The following is a 20,940-nucleotide window of genomic DNA, read 5'->3' as shown; positions in this document are numbered from 1 at the left end:
AATCTGCTTCTATTTGGCTCAAATCTGAAAATCTGGTTTAAACTACATGCAAAATAGGCAAACAAAGTGGCGCAGACCGTTTTAGCTATGCCCTCTATTGTCCGGTCGTGCCAGAGGTAACTTATGGGGGGCCTCCAGACCATGTTTTTGAATTTCCTTCCTTATACGTTACGCAACCACAGGTTCTAGCCCTCCAGTGGTACCACAACCTTAAATGAGGAGGAAACCAGCCAGAGGTGTGTGCCACTTTTCTTTCCTTTCTCTTCTATAAGTCCCCTGGTCATAGGTAATATAAAAGCATCTCTGAAAAAAGGCTATTGGGCTATAATATTAGGCAACAAATAAACCTAAAGCTCATTCCTGGTAAGAACCTGATCTACGCATGTAGTCCTAGATTAGCGCCCCTAGTATGATGTTTACTGCCCTTGTTTTTATAAAGCTACAATGGGAGGGGTGGGTGTAGATCTGCCATGGACATACCCTTGTTTACCAGGTATGAATAACTGTAGATGGACACCTGAAATTAACAATGGGTTTTATGTTCCTTTTACTATGACCCCATGTGTTGCACAGTCGGCTGTGTAAAGTTCAAGTTAACCCCAAGAAGCTGGAGTTTGCCAACTAAAGGGAACATTTCCAATCAACTAAACAAACGAGAAGAGGAAGCATGAAGTCAGGTCTGTTCTCAGGACTTGGTTTGCCTGTTTTTCCTCTCTGCTCAGGCTCTTGACTAGATGTGAATTTCAGATAAGTTCTATGGGCTGATCTGCTCTCTGATAAAGATCTCCCAGGCAGATAAAGGACCCTTATCTCCAGCGAGCAGATGGGAGAAGGATTCTGCTATAATAACAGTGAATAGAGGCAAAGACACAAGGGCTCCGCTCTGCTGGGTCACTGCCTGGCCATGATTAATGCCATCTACTCACTTATCAGCTGGGAGGAGGTGATTGAGAGCTGATGGAAAGGGGGTGGCTATAGCTTACTTTGCATATACTGTGTATATAGATTTTTTTTTTACATTACATGTATTCGTAAACTTAGGATTCTGTGACTAGGAACACCTTATCCCATTACTCTGCATATTAGTATTATTGCATTACAGGGGTGGTATTGGGATGCTTTCATGTTCTGTGCCACACATACATGCTCAGTGACATCTTCCACCTGCTTGGTTGGGCACTTGTCTTGTTGGGGCTTTCCTTAGGGCTGATTTTTGGCCTACAATGTTGTAGACCAATTGGCGTGCAGGTACATAATTGTACAACTTCACAAATAAATGAGAAAAATTGCATAAATCTTTTCTTTTTATGACTGTAATAAATTTTAGGGCTGTTCAGAACTGTAGTCATTGCCACGAAAATCCATCAACAGATTAATATTAAAGGCATCAATTTGAATGATTGTGGATAACTGTTTTTATGCAACTCCATAATACAGGGGCAGACAGATTGCATGTAGAATGTGCCTGGTCCCTCATAACCTAACCATGACCCCCCCCCCCCCCCCCCCCCCCGTCACTACTTTCCTCCTCTAGATAAGTGATGATTACAGTGCAGTTACATCCAGGGACTCACAGGGGGCCTCTTCTCTGAGTGAATCACAGGTGACAAGACTTATTACAGCCTTGTATCCTCTCAACAGAATCTGTAAGACAAACATTTTAGGGTTCTTGCTTTAGCACCCTCCTCCCCTCTATATAAACTCTCCATTAGTATTGCTACACACAATAATAGTGCTGTCTTTGTGCCCCTATTTAGTAGTTGCCCCCCCCATCCTCCCATGTAGTAGTAGTAGTAGTAGTAGTAGTAGTAGTAATATATTTATATATATATATATATATATATATTTTTTTTTTTTTTTTTTTAAATTTATATAGCACCAACTTATTCTGTGGCACACTTACAATTATAATAGTAGTTGGGTCGCCCCTATGCCTCCTGTGTTATACTCCTCTGTGCCCCAATATAGTAGTTAGGCCTTCTCTGTGCACCCATATATTGGTATTGGCACCCTTTACATCTTATACGTATGAAGACACATTTTGACTTGCTTGTGTTAAATTACAAATTAGAATCACCTGTGACAAATTGTTGGTGCCCATGTGATATGAATAAGCTAATAAATGATGACTTAAGCGTTTAAAAAAGCCACATGTTAGGGACCTATTACACAAACCAAATCAGACCAATCAGCTGATTAAACAATTATTGCTCGATCGTTTACTCCATTCTGAAAATCATGTCCAGCTGCAGACGGGACAGCTGCCGCTGGAACTTCAGAGCTGGTCTCTAAAGTGACAGGCCGCTCAGCCAATCACTGGCCACAGCGCTGTCCCATCTCAGCCAGTGATTGAAACAAAAATAGAGCTTTTTGGCAATGCAATGCAAAACGATAAAGCTTATAAGGAAAAGAACAGCCTACCAACAGTTAAAGAGGTTATCAATAGAGATTAGCAAACCGGCCGAGGTTTGGGTTTGTATGAACCTGAACTCTCGGCTTCTGATTCCCGATACAGCCTGAGGACTGGGAGGAAGCCTATGGCTATGGCTGTATCCCAGTTTTTCAGGCGGTCCTTAGGCTGTATCCACCCCTTCCACGGAGCGGGCAGACAACGGGAATCAGAAGCGGAGAGTTCAGGTTCATAAGAACCCGAACCTCAGTCGGTTCGCTTATCTCTAGTTATCAAGCGAAAATCTTTTTCTTTAAAATAAACTGTTTTCAGAACGTTATATAGATTTGTAATTTACTTCTATTTAAAAATCTCAATTCTTCCCATACTTATCAGCTACTGTATGTCCTGCAGGAAATGTTCCTGCAGGACAGTGCTCTCTGCTACCTCCCCTTTCCGAGATGGGAACTGTCCAGAGCAGCAGCAAATCTCCATAGAAAACCTTTCCCTATTCATAGGTTTTAAAAGAATTTGTATGCTGTATTACAGAGATCTTCTCCCTAGAAGCATTGCTTCTAAAGAAGAATACAGTAGTATAATGAGGCGCTATATGCCACACACAAAGGTATATGGAACCTTTAGTGCTGCCATACAGGCTTCATGTACATAACTTTGCTGCATGCATTAGGCCTTAAAGGGGTTGTTCTGGCTTAGAAAAACATTGTCTGCTTTCTTCCAGTAACAGCACCTCCTGATCTCAGTTTGGGATGTGGTTTTTGCAGCTTAGTTCCATTGAAGTGAATGGAACTTAATTGTAATACCACACACAACCTGGGGACACATGTGGTGCTGATTTTGTACCTGTGCTTTTTCTAAACCTGAAAACTGCCTTTAATTTAATTTGTCTTAAAAACTAAATAGTTTCATTTAGTTAAAGGGCTTCTGTTATTTTTGCCAGTCGCTAGAAGATTCTCTATGTATGCCTGTACACAGCCACTTTTACCTCTCTTAGTGCCTTTTCTACTTTTATATGCACAAGGGACTGGAAGCAAATCTTGCTCAGTGTTCTCAAATTATCACCAATCTGAAAACACACTTCCTGCCAAAGACATTTGGGATAAGAGTTGGGAGCAGTGAAATGACATTAGCAGATGTCCCAAGTTCTCCATCCCAGGTACATGTGTCTGTTAATGCAATATACTGTACAGCTGCTGAAAGTTCAGTATAGCTAGTTGTGATACAAATAGTATCGATAAGGTTTCAAAAATGCACAGCCTGTAAACTGCTAGGAAAAGCCATGATCATTCTCAGTAAAGCATGGGCAGTTTTCCCACCTGGTATGTGACCGTGTGGCACAATACTTGCTGCATAGGAATCCAGCTAAAAGGTTGGAAGAATGTTTGATTATAGAGAACCTGTAAACAGGAAAATTATGCCCCATCATCCTGGCCTTTCACTATGGTGCTATACTCCGAATGGCATGTAGGCACAGCTGATGCCGGAAGATGGAGTAAAGGTCCTATTCCACGGCCCGATCAACGATGTAAACGAGCGCCTGTCTGCTAGATCGGCGATCACTTACTGGGCCTATTCCACGGCCCGACAATCGTTAGCGAGGGCTGCAGGGACATCGTTACCGATGTCCTTGCAGCATACATTACCTAGCAGGGCTTCTCCTCCGCTCTGTCTTCCTCCCCGGGTCCCACGGCGCAACATCAACTCCGGAGCAGCCTGACTGAGCTGTCAGACCGCTCAGCCAATCACTGGCCGTCGTGGCCAGTGATTGGCTGAGCAGTCTGACAGCTCAGTCAGGCCGCACCGAAGCTGATGCTGCGCCGCGGGACCTAGGGAGGAAGACGGAGCAGAGGGAGAAGCCCTGCTAGGTAATGTATGCTGCTTCTCAAATCGACTGTCGCCCGCCGTACACCGCTATTCCACGAAGCGATGCGCGGTGGGTGACCGATGATTTTAGGTTTGGGCCTAAATAAACGATCAGCCCATGACACGATCATCAGCTGATGATTTTCTATATTCCACTAAATGATAATCGGCCGAGTCGGGCCGATTTGGCTGATTATCGCTCCGTGGAATAGGCCCCTAACTGTGGATATGTCGGCAGATTTCTGTGCAGGAACCAGCTTACGGTTCATGTATAGAACTTGGTCGGCATACGATGTATCCATGGCAACCAATTTTCTGGCATAAGCCTTGACTTTGCACTGATTAGAGCATGGCACCATAGGGAAAGGTATGCTAAAATGATTTGACAACCCCTTTAAGTACTGGCAGAATGAAAAGTATCCAACTCTCATTCCCACTTATATGTTCCTAGAAAGTCATATTAAGCGCTCTGTTGACTTGTGTGGTGACAAACTTTTGATTCCCCAAAAGTTCGGGTTCGAGTCCATCCGAACCCGAACGTTCGGCATTTGATTAGCGGGGGCTGCTGAACTTGGATAAAGCTCTAAGGTTGTCTGGAAAACATGGATACAGCCAATGACTATATCCTTTTTTTCCACATAGCCTTAGGGCTTTATCCAAGTTCAGCAGCCACCGCTAATCAAATGCCGAACGATCGGGTTCGGATGGACTCGAGCATGCTAGAGGTTCGCTCATCTCTACCTTTGACTAATGCTGAACACCAGCATTGGCGCATGCTATCTGTAGCCTGTCTGCCCATGTAAAAGGGCTCAGGAATCCAACGAGAGAACACAAAAGTTTTCAGATAGAGCCAGTTGGTTGCCCACAGAAATGATCTATGTCATAGAAAAAAATCGGTTGTGCTGGCACTATGTACAGCACCACAAAATACGTTGGTACCATTGGGCGCCATATAATTACAATGTTGAAGAATGTCGTTGTCAGATTTATACAGTGCTATGGAATAACATTAACTATAACACTGTCAGCACTATAGTATATGCATTGCTGGAAACTATGTTGGCAATATATATATATATATATATATATATATATATATATCATTATGGAATAGGCTGGCATCAAGTACAAATTGCAGAAAATTGTATGCTATATGTAAAATCCATTTCTGTGGAATACATCTGTGCTGCAGACTGTGCTCACGCCATGTATCGCCCTTTGCCATGAAACAGCCCCAGCTCCTTTCCACTGGCAGCACGTAGGGTTAACGTGCTGTATCAACGCAAATGGCAATAAGTAATCTCCTTGATTTTCTAAATACACTGGATGCTTATTCACTCTCCCGGTTGTCTCGCAGCCTTGTGTCCCTCTGGCTCGAATCAGTCTCCCTGATAAAGCAGAAAGTTGAACCGGCCCCATTACTGAGCTGTGATGGTTGCATTGATAAGGCCTTGATAATGGTGGAGATAGGCAGGCCTCCGCAGCCAATCTCTCTGCTGTTCCTCCTATTAACATTCCCCACCAGTGCTCGGCCTGGGAGCTGCCTATCTGCTCCGTTTCCACTCCTCCACCAGATAAGGCTGGAAACACTGACTTCATAGCTCACTGATTAAAGTGTCTGGCTTTCTTGATAATACACAGATAAATTATGTTTTTCAAAGAGAGGTAAGGAAAGGGAGTGAAATAAAATAAAAAGGACATTTTTTTTCCATTTTGCCTGATCCACATATATTATAAGAATCCGCCCCTCCCCTCCTCCACCATAAACCCTTGTATTGAAAAATGCCGATTGTGACCCAGGAAAGATATTAGAATAGATCCAAGGCACCAGTTTAAACTTCTCTTCCCTGTAAGGGCTCATTCACTGTTCTGCACAGCTCAAAAATGCACTCCCAAAACCCAGTTTAGTTTACCTGGAGGTAAACACCAACAGATCTGACGACAGATTATCTGCCAAAGATTTGAAGCTAAGCCCAGGAACAGACTATAATCAGAGAACAGGTCATAAAGGAAAGACTGGATTTCTCCTCTTTTCACATCCACTCCTGGGTTTGGCTTCAAATCTTTGGCAGATAATCTGTCGTCAGATCTGTTGGTGTAATAGTACCCTTAGGGTGGTACTTTACCTGCTTCACCAGGCACTGAAAACGTGGCATAGTAAACTGAAGGTGTTTTTTTTTTTTTGTTTTTTTTTGGAACACAACAGCGTAGTACAGACAGTATATTCTTTTGTAAAGATCCCTCAGTCAACAGAGTTTACATTCTAATGTTGAATTTTTTCCTTATGACCATTTGTCAGTTATGGAAACACTGGGTGACAACTCCTAGTTGAGACAATATAAAAAATACTTTGCTTTGAGGCAGCAGGTTTGGATCTCTCTGGAAAGCTATGTGTCACTATGGCCACTAGTAGGCGCTGTCATAGATTCTTGGACAACAAACCATTTGTAACAAAGCATCTTAATGGTCTGGGAAAGCTGGGTGATGATCCCTACTAGTGACAATATTGTAAAGTCATTTTTTTTAACACTTGATGTTTTCTGAGGCATTTCTATGTTATGGACTGAAATGAAATAAACATCCATTATTATTCTGATTGCTGATATCCTAATAAATCTAAATGTCCAGTAAAGATGAATGTGCGGATACATGTGATGCTCCTATTAGGATTCTATCCTGCCAGGAAACTGTAATCTCTCTGCCATGTACCAATCTCAGGCTGTGCCTTGGCCCTTGTCATGATGGATGGCCGACGCCTCCAGTGTTTCTTGCTTTCCCTCCATCTTCATTTACCTTGTGAGCTGTGTCAGCTGTGCGAGGCTCTTATATTTAACTCCCTTATTTTCCATTGTTTGCATACAGCTATAATTCAGCTGTAAGGATTGTTTCACATTGGCGTAATATGGACATATTTCTGCATCTGTACTATGGCTGCAAGCTCTGGTCCAACCGTGGATCTGATGATCTGATGTGACTGCCCTTATGGCGGGTCATTAGACTGATTGTCAGGCCAAATTTTACAGCAATAATACAGATGTTAATGTGTCTGTTTTCTGAAGCCCGGCCTAGGGTTCATTTTATACTTAAATATTCTTTAATTTTTTCCCCCACTGGAAATCCTGTGCCAGAACATGGAAATGTGACGAACACCAATTTTGGAGCATGAATTTTTTTTTTTCCAATATGCAGCATATTCCGCTGGATCTGTAGCAGTACTGGTTTTAGCCAATAGAAGCCAATTGATTTGAAGTTAAAAAAACAGTCTTCTGTCTTTGCGTCGTGTGTGTCTGTTTTTTTTTTTTTCTACATCTGTATTTCAGCAACACTCCAAAACTGCAAAAAAATACTTAGTAAGGGTGCGTTCACACCTACAGGATCTGCAGCAGATTTGATGCTGTGTTCAGTTATTTAAATGAAATCTGCTGCAGAAAATCAGCTGCAGATCCTGTAGGTGTGAACGCACCATAATGGAATAAATGGGGATGACAAATGTACAACTTATAACAAAATATGGAACCACATTGGTATAATATAAAACCAATGTAACCCATATTTTCATACAGAATTTTGAATAAGCCCTTATGTGGGATTTAACATACAGAGCAGCAGGAGAGAATTTGCAGTAAGTTCGGGTTCGCTTGAAGCCAAACATTCGCCATTAGAACCTGCTGCTTGGAAAAGATAGATGCAGCACAAGAGCTGCCTGGAAACATGAATACAGTAAGTTCACTAATCCCTATTTACCATTATTAATAGTGATATTCATGGCACCAAAAACAAATGGTTCTGACCAGTGGAACAAGGCTCATTTATGAATGTTTCTGTGTAATAGGAGGCAAGTGTGGGATATATCAAGAATACAGTAATTCCCATTGGCACTACTAATGGGAAGAGAATTTCCTATATGTAAAATTTTTTCCGTTTTCTTCTATTACAAATAAGATTTAAAGGGGTTGTCCTACTAAGAAAAATTGGCTGATAGACTAAAGTGATGCGTTATTTGAACTTTATTGTAAACCTATGTCAAATGTACATGGATTTCTATGTATCTCAAACTTACTGTTTGAGATACATAGATTTAGGGGCCAATTATACGGGCCGGCCAATCAGTAATGTAAACAAGCGCCAATATGCTAGATCGGCGCTCGTTTACTGAGCCTATTACACGGCTCTATTATTGTCTAGCGTTAACGATGTCCGTGCAGCACTTGCCCTAAACTGTTCATAGCTCCTGGTCTCCTCCTGCCTTCTGCTCTCTTCACAGGATCGTGCAGTGCAGCTTTTCTGAGCTGACAGACCGCTAGCCCATCACTGGCCGTAGCGGTCTTGGTTAGTGGTTGGCAGAGCGGCCTGTCAGCTCAGAGAAGCGGCCGCGCATCACTACGTGTAATAGGTGGCCGATAATTCATCGGCTAATCTTTGCCTCTATTACACAGAGCGATAATCTGCCAAATCAGCCTAATTTGGCTAATTATCGCTTCATGTAATAGGGCTCTTACTTTATCCCTCAAGTGCTTGCGTTATTTTGAAAACCTGCTGCCCTTTGTTACAACCTGCCAAGGTAAGCCAGCCATGCTCACTTTAACTGAAATCTCCAGGAAGTACTGGCAGTTGGTCTACATTGAGCCTGCAAATAAGGGGGATTGTGGGAAAGTGTGTGCATTGTTGCATGGTGACAGCAGGGTCACAATTCAGAGAGGAAACCAAGAAGTGATCCAATGCATGGAGGGAAAAGCAGTACAGGGATGTAAGTTATGTTACCAAAAAAAAAATCAAATAATAATAATAAAAAAAAACAACACTTTTGTACTCCCTTACATATATGTATGTGGTACCCATTAGGGATGGTCCGAACCCGCCGAGCTTCGGGTTCGGCTGAACCCGAACACTCGGCATCGGATTCCCGCTGTCTGTCCGCTCCGTGCAGCGGGCGGATACAGCGGGAGGACCGCCTGGAAAACTGGGATACAGGCTATGGCTGTATCCCAGTTTTCCAGGCGTTTCTACCGCTGGATCTGCCCGCTGCACGGAGCGGACAGACAGCGGTAATCATTGCGGAGGGTTCGGGTTCGTATGAACCCCGTCCGAACCAGGTTCGGACCATCCCTAGTACCCATCTGATTTTAACAACTTTGCTTCATGGAACAGCCCTTTAAAAAACAAGATTAAGGGGCAAAATCTTGACCTATCTATGGTAGCTTGTATGTATGTATTTGTGATTGCAGGTGAAATATATTCTGTTTAAGTAATGGGAGCAGGATTATGTCCGTGCTTGGTGGCCATTGCTTGGACCTAGGTGATTTCACCCAACCCAGCCAAGGGGGAGCAGAGGTTGCAGAGCATGTTTTTCTCAATGTTGTCAGTGTCCTTTTGGCTTGGTGTAATCTTATCATAAAATATTAGTGCAAGCATTAATGGCTGTTTCTACTGATACTTAAATAGCTTTTTGCTTACATTACCTTTTCAATGCACTTCCTTTCTTTAAAAAAAAATACCCTACATGTAGCAGCATAGCAATTCTAAGATATAGGTGTTAAATTATTATATCCCTTTAAATGAGATACACACAGTGTATGACTGTTGTTAAATAAAAAAAAAAAAAAAAAATATATATATATATATATATATATATGATATATATGTTATTATTATTATTATTATTATTATTATTATTATTATTATTATTATTTTAAAAAAATCCCACATCCATTTTATTGCAAAGTTGCTCTTTGGGAATCTAGAATAAAGGGCTGGATGACAATCCACCCAGGAGCTAACATGAAGCAAATCAGTTCTGTATAATGGTCATCTTGGCACCAATTTATATTGTAACTTTAAGGATATCTCCGTCGATTTTATTATTTGTTTTAATCAACTGGTTTTAGAAAGTTATACAGATTTGTAATTTACTTCTATTTAGATATCTCAAGTCTTCCCATACTTAGCTGCTGTACCTGCAGGAACTGGTGCTCTCTGCTGCCACCTCTGTCTGAGACAGGGACTGCCCAGAGCAGGAGAGTTTTTTTATGGGGACTTGCTAATACTCTGGACAGAGAGTATTGTGCCAGACTGAAAAAAAAACACAATTTCCTGCAGGACATACAGCAGCTGATAAGTACTGGAAAAGTTGAAATTTTGAAATAGAATTAATTAAAAATTCTATATAACTTTCTGGGGTCAAAAAAAATAATTGGTGTCTAATGCCTTTCTTTTTCCTGAGTAAAGTATAGTACAGTGGTCCCTCATGTTACAATATAAATTGGCTCCAGGGCTAACATTATATGTTGAAAATAGTGTATCTTGATAACAAATGTATATGCAAAACTGGGAATTTGTTCTGAAGCCCCCAAAATATCATCCCAAAATAAGAAAGAATTAAGGTTGAGAGGAAAATAAGCAGATAACTAATATGGGTAAAACAAGTCCTTACATACAATAGTCAGAAGAAGCTACTGCAGACTGTAAATTACTTTCTATGTAGAGGACTGGAGCGTTTTCAGGTTCCTGTACAGAAAAATAAAAATAAGCTGCTCTCACCTGGTGCCTAAAGGAGAAACTCATCCTGGCACAGGTAAAGAGCAGTACAGGGCATGTAGTATCACACTATACTGTACATAGGAGATACTAGACACACACAGAGCAGTACAGGACATGTAGTATCACACTGTACTGGAGGGAGGAGATACTAGACCAGTGCTTCCCAACCTTTTCCACCTCGGGGCACCCCTTGGAAAAAAAAAAATTCCTCGGCACCCCTACTAAATAATGTTCTACAAAATAAGAAAACCGTCATACAGTGACTTACAGGGGACGTCTTCTTTGATCTGAGGCGTCACTTTCCCTTTTCCTCTCCATCCAGTCCAGTCCTCCATGATGATTTCTTCCAGATACGTTTCATCCCCTCAGAACCTGCGAGACAAACAATTTAGGCTCCGCACATTTCTAGCAACTTCCTTTCCTTTCTCCCTCCTGTAGGCTCCCAAAGTAACTGCGCTGTTTGGTGTTATGTGCAGTAAAGCGACTAGGAATGTGGGATGCCCCCTGTATGTAGGATCCCCTGCTGTGCCCCCATGAGCTAATAATACCCCCAGAGGTGCCCCCATGAACTAATAATGCCCCCAGAGGTGCCCCCCCATGTGCTAATAATGCCCCCAGAAGTGCCCCCATGAACTAATAATGCCCCCAGAGGTGCCCCCATGAACTAATAATGCCCCCAGAGGTGCCCCCCATGAACTAATAATGCCCCCAGAGGTGCCCCCATGAGCTAATAATGCCTCCAGAGGTGCCCCCATGAGCTAATAATGCCCCCAGAGGTGCCCCCTATGAACTAATAATGCCCCCAGAGGTGCCCCTTTTGAATTAACAATGCCCCTAGAGGTGCCCCCATGAACTAATAATGCCCCCTGCTCTGCCCCTAAAAAAAAAAAACATCCTACTCACCTAATCCGCGCTGTGGCTGCAGGCAGAAGCTCTCCTCCTCCTCTTCTGGCTCCATCTTGCGAGCCGCGGGGACGGGACGTCCAGCAGGTGTGATGACGTCACATCATCATGCCTGCCGGCAGGTCACGTCCCGGCCTCCCATAGGCTGCTGGTATGAAGTGCCGGCAGCCTATGGGAGTTAATGTAGGAGCAAGATGCTAACACTTCCTGCTCCTACATTATGCTCACTTTAATGTTCCCGCCCGCTCACTGTGCGGGTGGAACATCAAATTGATCTGTGCATCCCGGCCGCAGCTTCTTGGGATGCTTAAAGTGACAGTGCACATTTCCCACCGGGATCCCGCGGCACCCCTGGCAGGTTCTCCCGACACCCCAGTGTGCTGCGGCACCCCGGTTGGGAAACGCTGTACTAAACACAGAGCAGTACAGGACATGTAGTATCACACTGTACTGGAGAGAGGACATACTAAACACACACAGCAGTACAGGACACTTTAATCACACTGTATCACACTGTACTGGAGAAAGGAGATACTAGACACACAGCAGTACAGGACATGTAGTATCACACTGTACTGGAGAAAGGAGATACTAGACACACAGCAGTACAGGACATGTAGTATCACACTGTACTGTAGAGAGGAGATACCAGACACACAGAGCAGTACAGGACATGAAGTATCACACTGTACTGTAGGGAGGTAAAACTAGACACAGCAGTACAGGACATGTAGTATCACACTGTACTTTAGAGAAAAGATTCTAGACACACAGGACATGTAGTATCACACTGTACTGTAGAGAGGAGTTACTAGACACACACAGCAGTACAGGACATGTAGTATCACACTGTACTGGAGAGAGGAGATACTGGACACACAGCAGTACAGGACATGTAATATTACATTATACTGTAGAGAGGAGATACTAGATACACGCCGAGCAGTACATGACATGTAGTATCACACTGCACAGTAGAGAGACACTACTTGACACAGAGCAGTACAGGACATGTAGTATCACCCTGCACTGTAGAGAAAGATGCTACTAGACACACACAGCAGCACAGGACATGTAGTATCACACTCTACTGTAATGAAACACTACTAGCAGCCAATCACTGCCTGCACTTCACTAATACTGGTATTTTACTAGTAAAATGGTCACTATTATTGGTCGATTTAGTTACTCACTCGTGCCGCATATCCTGACTGTCTGTAGCATTGTATTTTGAGTCCGGTCTCAAGTTCAGAAAGAATCATTGTATGTTGAAAATATTGTAACCTGAGGTAAGTTAAGAGACCACTGTAAATTATAAGGTTGAAGAAAATTGCCCAGCAGTTCACCCGAAATATTTGCTCTATAGCTAATGAATTTTTCAGCCACTTCATTTCATTGAGCGCAAATTACAACACGTATGGTCACTTTTAGGAGTGGCGTCCCAGATTCAGCTGATGGGCATGTAACTAGTACCCTTTCTATATTTACAACAATCTGTAAAGGGCCATTCATATAATATTATGCCATCTGCTTAAAGGGAACTTGTCACATTGGAAATACAATCCAATCTGCAGGCATTATTTTGTACGGTTGGAGTAGCTGAGCTGATTAATATATAGCTTTGTGTGAAAAGTTCCAAGATAAGTATATCTCTGGTCTTCCAGGGCTGAGTAGTCAAGTAGGCGGTCCTACTCAGTATATGATAGCTCTCTGTGTATAAGTATAAGTGTGCATACAGAGAGCTGTCAGTCACTGAGCAGGTAACCTGCACCATATGTACTATGTTTTCCTTACTTTACTGAGCAGGATTGAATAGCATAGTCTATTCTACAAAAGCTTGATTATTGATGATGAGTCTGAGATTTTTCACATATCATATTGGAGTCTGTTGTGATAATTTGTAGTATTGTACCTATGGCTCCAGTGGCCCCCCAATGTTTGGCTGGCCTTGCTAGGGCTTGCAGACTCAAGGCTCCTGAGGATGTATGTCTGCTGAGCCTGGCTGTAGATGGCTGATATTATATCAAGTAAGACGGACTAAATGCAGATGCAGATTGGCTGAGCTCTCAGGACTCTTGCTGCTCGATAAATCCTGTTCCACGCAATTCTGCCTTGTGACGTGATAATATCTCTCAGGAGCTAATGTTACCCTCTCCATGAATATAATTCATTGTGTGTTATCTGTGCCTTGCCTAACCTCAGCACTGGGGCCTAACTGTCTCCATGTAAATAATACATGTAAATCTGTACACGTGGATGTTTATGTGAGAGACTGGGAAACCTTTTAGCGAGGAAGCCATCTTTACTGTGACCTGAGCCAAGTGCATGCAGTTCACTACCTGACCTTGTTGGTTTCCAAAATAACCATCTGTAATGGAGATCCTGCAACATAGATTTAATAGCTTGTTTTTAACTTAACCCGTGTCAGTGTAGAAAGATAGGGAAAAAACAAAACAGTTGTTAATGCATTGTATTATTAACAATGCATAGAGCACTGCACTCCCTGGCGTTGCCCAACCACCATTCATGATCATAAAACAGTTGTATTACTTGCTATACATAGACCTTCCCAACATGACATGTTTTACCAGGGATGGGGAGCCTTTGGCCCTCCAGCTGTTGCAAAACTACAATTCCCATCATGCCTGGGCAGCTGAAGCTAAAGTTTCGGCTGCCCAGGCATGATGGGAATTGTAGTTTTCCAACAGCTGGAGGGCCAAAGGTTCCTCTTCACTGTGTTATACTCTTTACAAAAAAACTATAGCCCACAACATAATCCATCCTTTAGACATGGCTACTGTAATTTTATTATGTGTGATATATAAAACAGTGGCCCAAATTTATCACAGCTGGGCTATGATTGGTTGATATGGGCAAACCTGGACAGTTTCAGGTAGGTAGATATATCTGGGCCACCATTTCTCTCGCCGTCGTAAGGGGGCAGCCATAAATCAGTTCTCTTATACTCGAGTACTACAGTCTTCACAATTACCCGACCACTGTACACAATCCTAATACAATTCTATTATATGCTAGAACTCTACACACCTCACTATGACCTTTACTTTACTGAATCAGCCAATTCTTTGCAGCCTCTGCAGTTACTAATAGGGGGCAGCTATGAATAGAACAGCCACTCTCTCTGGCGCCATCAACAGACCAATGAGATTATTCTGTGACCAGCGCCAGGCGGTCAGTTCCCCTGCTTTTCCTGTTTGTATAGGGAACCTCTCAGCCCACAGGTACTTATTATGGAATTGCTTTGAATGCAATTCCCTGAAATATAAGAGAAGATTAATTCAGAATGATTTGTACTTTCTAACTAATCTGTGAATAACATTGTTTGCAGTGTGACTGTAACCCCCATCTTCCCCCATTAGCATGCTGAGAGATCCAGCTGCTCCTCTGGCAGCTGGTGATGTGGCACTTTATTAACCCCGTCCATGCTAAAGTCTTTCAGTGTGCGAGTCACAGGACACAATCCACAATCAGAGGAAGTGTGGAAACTTGTTATTATCTCGTGCCATTACAATTAATCTTACACTTATCACAGGGCGATCATTCCATGTTATTTGCACCTCGGTATCAGAAGCAGAGTAAAGTTCAGCTGTAAGGCTTTGGTCCAGTCCTGATGGGGCTCCTCTGGAGGAGGGGGAAGGGGGGGGGGGATCGAAGTGGAAGGGAAGGGAAGATAAAAAGCCGAGATAAGTATGGGGGCTGTTTGGTGTAGGAGTTCTATCAATGTTATCTATCTGCCTGTTCTCACTCTTCCAGTACTGCTGTTGTTTTTACCTTATCTCGCTCCACCAAAATGCCAGGAACAGAGAATAGCCACTCTGATAATTCATGGAGCCCATGATAAAATGTTAACAATAAATTAAGAAATATGCAGCTGCCTTCTCTCTCTGCTGCTCTTTGTTCTCTAACAAATTCGACTTGTGTACGCTAATAATTGCCACATAAAAATCCATAATACATTCTAGTTTCCTCTTTGTACATATTTAGCTTGTGCTATTATCTATCTATCTGGATGAAAAAATGTATGTTGTGTAAGTAGTTTTCTATAATGTGTGTGTGTGTGTGTGTATATATGTATGTGTGTGTATATATATATATATATATATATATATAGATAGATAGATAGATAGATAGATAGATAGATAGATAGATATATTCATAATGTATAGGTCCCCGTTGAGAGACAATGGGAATTAAAAAGAATCTCTCATCTTTCTTTGTCAGTTTTTAGTAAGTACTTGTATTTCCTATAAAATAACAATTCTGAAGCATCTTTTCTTTTTAATACTCGACATTGTACATTTCCTCTGATATATCCTGGAAATGTATGAATAAACTGAGCATGCTAGCCAGGTGTGTGTCCCTACACTGGCAGCTCTGACTGGATAGCACCAGACAGTATAAGGATATACCCCCAACTTATGACACCAACTTATCAATGTATTTATTATTATTTTATTTTATTTTTTTATTTTTTCCAAAGGAATAACTAAGGAATTGCTCCAGAATTGTTATTTTGTAGAAGGGCACAAGTAAAGTGCTCCAGATGTTTTACATTTTCTATGTACAAACTTAAGAGGGTAGACTGTCTTCAAATACACCAGATTTATCTATTTATCAGTATGGCACAGGCTGTTTGATAAATCTGTCGCATCTGAAGACTGTGTACTCTAGGTGCAACTTAGGTCACATGTGCCATTTGAGTTACCGTTTGTAAAGCCAAATCACTGTCTTGGTGAATTTTGTCATTCCAGAATTGTATTAAAGCATGCATCTCTGTGTTGAATGCCCATTGGAGCAGATTGTTTTAACGGAGTGTGCCAGAATTCAGGTGCAGAATTGTGGCTAAGGATTCGTTCACACGTACAGGATCCACAGCGGATTTCACGCTTCGAGTTGTACAACGAAATCCGCTGCGGTCCTGTGTTCTGTCATATCTTATGGCTTATAGTTAATGCTATGTCTGCGCACTCAAAGTAGGGGGTGACAGTTGAAGCGATTATCATGGATACAGGAATATCAACTGCACACCAATTGCCATAATTTTTATATTTTTATTGTATGCACAAGATTTTTTTTCAGTCTCCAACACAGGTAGCAAGGATGTAACATAAGTTTTGGTGTACCATTTTACTGGACGTTTCGGTCATTTACGACCTTTGTCAACTTGGTATACTGTGCTCAAGAGTTATAGGAGACACCATGTGTGGGAACTGCATAAGAGTAAGAGATGGCGGCCGGAGCCATCACTTAGGGTACTATTAGACGGGCCGATAAGGGCCCGATAACAACTGTAAACGAGCACCAATCTGCTAGATCGGCGCTCGTTTACTGGGCCTATTACACGGCCCGATAATCGTTTAACGAGGGATGCAGGGACATTGTTACCGATGTCCTTGCAGCCCTTGTTTAAACTGTATACTTTACCTATCCATGCTCCAGGACTGCTCCTGCGGTCCGCTTCTCCCCGGGTCCCACACGCTCTAGCTTCAGAGCGTCCTGTCTGAGCTGACAGGCCGCTCAGCCAATCACAGGCCATGGCGGTCCCGGTATGTGATTGGCTGAGCAGTCTGTCAGCTCAGACAGGACGCTCTGAAGCTAGAGCGTGTGGGACCCGGAAAGAAGCGGACCGCAGGAGCAGTCCTGGAGCATGGATAGGTAATGTAGATCGTCAGTTGCCGGCCGCACACTGCTATTACACGTAGCGGTGCATGGTCGGCGCCCGACAAATATAGGTTCTAACCTATATCAACGATTAGCCGATGACAACGATCATCGACTGATCATTGTCTTTATTACACAGAGCGATAATCGGCCGAATCGGGCCGATTCGGCTGATTATCGTTCCGTGTAATAGTACCCTTACTCCTATGCAGTTCCCACACATGGTTTTCGTAGTTCTGTTCCATTAAATATCAGTCTGTTCCTATGAAAGTTGTCTAGCCCATGTACCGACCACAGGGGTCATTGTACTGAGCTGTAAACATTTCTTTTGGGCTACGAGACTTGATGGTACAATTTGTGGATGAGTTACTGGCCATAGAGTACAGGTACATGGTACAGCTTCATTTACTGAGCATACTGCAATCCTGAGACCCAATCTTGCTATGCTTGGTATCTGTAACTCATTTTTCTCTCATTTGTTCCAGTCTAGACAATCCTCAGTGAGATAAGTACTCTGAAATACAGGCTGGATCATTGTAAAGACAGTGTTTCTATTCAGATACAGCAGGCAGAGATCTTAAAAAAACCCATAAAAAACATAAGTTCAAACATAAAGTATACTAGAAACCTTTTTTAATCGAAGTAGAATTTCATATAACTCCATGGTTATTGTAAATTATTGCTCAGGCCTGAGCTTAGGTGATTAAACCCATTGTGAGACCTGTTTTTCAGGCGGTATCCAATGAATGGACGACTATACATCTATCTCTGCCCTTTTATCAAGCAATTTTTAATTCCTGTTTTGCGCGTTATCTCTGCCACCTCTGCCCCATAAATCTGTTAGCACACTGCGAGGACCAGCACAAAGTTCTTCCGTTTTTCTCCCCCCCCCCCCCTTTTTTCTTTCTATTTTGCATTCTCCTTATTTTTGTGTCCTTTGCACTAAGTGTGATGTCTTTCTCCTTGCTCTCCCTCATTCTCTTCCTTCCATACCCCCCCCCCTCCCTCCGGGCCTTGCTCTGGAGAACGTGGGCTCACTATTAGTATTAGTAATTGTGTGCCGTGAAGTGTAACAATCTGCTGTAATCTATCAGACTTTTATCTGCTTTATCAGAGAGCTGAGAATGGCCGGGCCTGGAGATGGCGCCATGCTGTGGAGCTGATAAAGTTTCAGAGTTCAGGCAGTGATGAATGTTGAGTGAGTACACGCCAGTTACATGGGATAGAGACTTGGCAAGGAGAGCATTTTCGTCTGAAACCAATCTCCTAGATATCATTGGAGCTGTTTTTTCTCAGGCTCCCTCTCTCTGCGTCCTACCTCTGTCTCTCTATCTTCCCCCCTCTGTGTCTCCCTCCTTTAGCAGTTTTTTTCTTTATCTTTTCTCCCCACATTATCTTCCTGCTCCGTCAGCGTGTCCCTTTTCTTATTGTTTTGCACTGTCTCTTCTCTGTCTTGCTGTGAATGCTGCTCTTTTCTTTACTGTCCATTCACTTTAAATGAGGGGGCAGATTCCGTTTCATTAAATGAAATATTATAAAATGTCTACTTTCTCTTCCTGAGGGGTTCTGACTGAGTGAGGTCTGCACATCATGTACCAAACCTAAGGCTGCATTCACACGTTCAGTGTTTTTCCTGGTCTGTGATTGTGGTCTGCTAGCTACCTCCGTGATCTATGCAAAACAGTCAGTTCTGTCATCCGTTTTGCATCCGTGTCCGTTTTTTTCACAGATCTGTTTTGAAGCATTTTAAATTACATTGATTACATCACATCCTTGTTTTTCACGGACGAACACGTGTACATCCGTGAAAAACACGGATCTCATTGATTTCTATGTAGAATGAGATCCATGCTTCCGTATACAAAGCAATGGGCTATAAATTTGTCCCTGTGCACGGATCCGTGCGCACAGACAGCTTCATGGAACTTGTGAATGCAGCCTTAGTTATGTGTTAGTATGGCGGAGGCCATGGCAGAGCATGCTTGACCGTATAGTGTTTTTTTGGCGGGTAGCTACATTCTTGCTTTGTCCGTTCTTCTAGGTCTGTAACCCATGGCTCCCCAACTGCTATGAACTATAACTCCCAATATGTTTTAAGACAACCCTTTCTCAAACCCTTTATTTTTTTTTTTCTTTTTCTGTGTAAGGGTGCCGCTCGCCCCCGTATGCTCCTGCTCGCATCTCCGGCCGTCCCATAGACTCAATTTTATGGTCAGATGGATTCTGACGTCCGCCCAAAGAATCCGCCTTACTATAGAATGGAGTCTATGGGACGGCCGGAGATGCGAGTGGCGGAATCTGCAAGAATTTCCCTGCACAAATTCCTCAGTGTGAACGCACCCTTACATGGATGCGCCAGATCCTCCAGAGCAAAAGCTGGTCAATTTATTGCATTTCTCTTGGTCCCTGATTGGGCCGGACAAGGTTTATCCTGATGGTTTTGGCTTCTAAAGAAGTCTGTAAAACCTGCGTATTGCCAGTAACAATAAACTGTGTAATTAGCCTTGCTGCACATGTACCATGAGTCTACCATGACTTGCCAAATACTAGACTGTCTGTCTTACAGATTACCGTAATGTCTGGCAAGTAACCCACTATGCAGTTTTTTGAGTAAGTGTAACATTTTTTTTCCTGCTTTACACTTGGACCATGGTTTTTTTTTTTTTTAACTTTTTTATTCTGTTTGCACACGTCCCTCACTGCCCCCTCCACACATGTGAATGACACCACCTGCCTTAGGTATGACGTACCACTCAGTCACATGTCCCTCAGAATCGGGGAAGGTGGGTTTACTACACTCCACCCTCATCTACGCTTCCCCCTTTTAGTTTTTTTTTTCCCATCTGCCATATACTATTTTAATCTCTAAAATTTATTAATGACAAGAGGGCAATGGTGTCTCCATAGCAACTGATAGGAAAGGTCAGCAGGAGTTTATCTTATCTGGATAGAAAAGGGTTACTAATTAGAGGCAGTGCTCAGTGCAGGACTAGGCCGACACCGCTATCAGCCTGCTACAGGAGATGCACAAAGCAATCCATCTCAAGGGGCTGCCTGGAGTCATCCAGAGTGGGGGTACAGCCAGGTTACTACCATAGGAGACCAGCTGAGGTATCCCAGAGATTTCCTGAAAATTGATCACCATTCTGCAGTCTGATCCATTAGATCAGATCCCTCACAGAATGATAAAAAACAAGCACTGTGTATTACTGGGTACTGTGAGGTGGCTGACATTTTGAGCCTTGCATCCTTAACCAAGTGAATTATTTTTAATTTTAATTGTAGTGAATTCTCTAGAAGACACTTCTTATTAGAGGCTGACATTTTATTAAAGTTAAAACTCAAAATGAACCCCCAAAATTTTACCCCAAATTATTTACAAAATCCCACTTAAATCCAAGTGTTTCAGTTGTCCTCTTTCGGTAGTACTTAAAGGGAATCTGTCAGCTGTAATTCAGGTTTTAAACTGCTGACACTGTTAGATGCTGTTAGGACAAGGAGACACATGATACCTTTTTATATGTGAGTCTGTGTTTCCATAAAGTAAA

At 42.6% G+C, this 20,940-nt stretch overlaps 1 protein-coding gene across 4 annotated transcripts in view; it reads left to right on the top strand.

Annotated features, from left to right (window-relative positions):
- ZFPM1 (zinc finger protein, FOG family member 1) overlaps positions 1-20,940 on the top strand; it is an 89,391-nt gene that overhangs the window by 14,704 nt on the left and 53,747 nt on the right. The window contains exons 1-2 of one of the 4 annotated variants that reach the window (XM_069966290.1): positions 8,878-9,017; positions 18,507-18,590. The exons of 2 other annotated variants lie outside the window; for them this stretch is intronic. In XM_069966290.1, the coding sequence (XP_069822391.1) occupies positions 18,584-18,590 (7 nt within the window). In that variant the 5' untranslated portion in view covers positions 8,878-9,017; positions 18,507-18,583. Of the gene's footprint in view, positions 1-8,877; positions 9,018-18,506; positions 18,591-20,940 lie in introns of those variants that run through there. One more of the 4 variants, XM_069966289.1, reaches the window with a different exon arrangement.

The sequence above is a fragment of the Dendropsophus ebraccatus genome, chromosome 4 (genome assembly GCF_027789765.1).
Source record: "Dendropsophus ebraccatus isolate aDenEbr1 chromosome 4, aDenEbr1.pat, whole genome shotgun sequence".
NCBI lineage: Eukaryota > Metazoa > Chordata > Amphibia > Anura > Hylidae > Dendropsophus > Dendropsophus ebraccatus.
The sequence above is the reverse complement of the archived record's forward strand: the minus strand, read 5'-3'. Positions and strand labels throughout refer to the sequence as shown.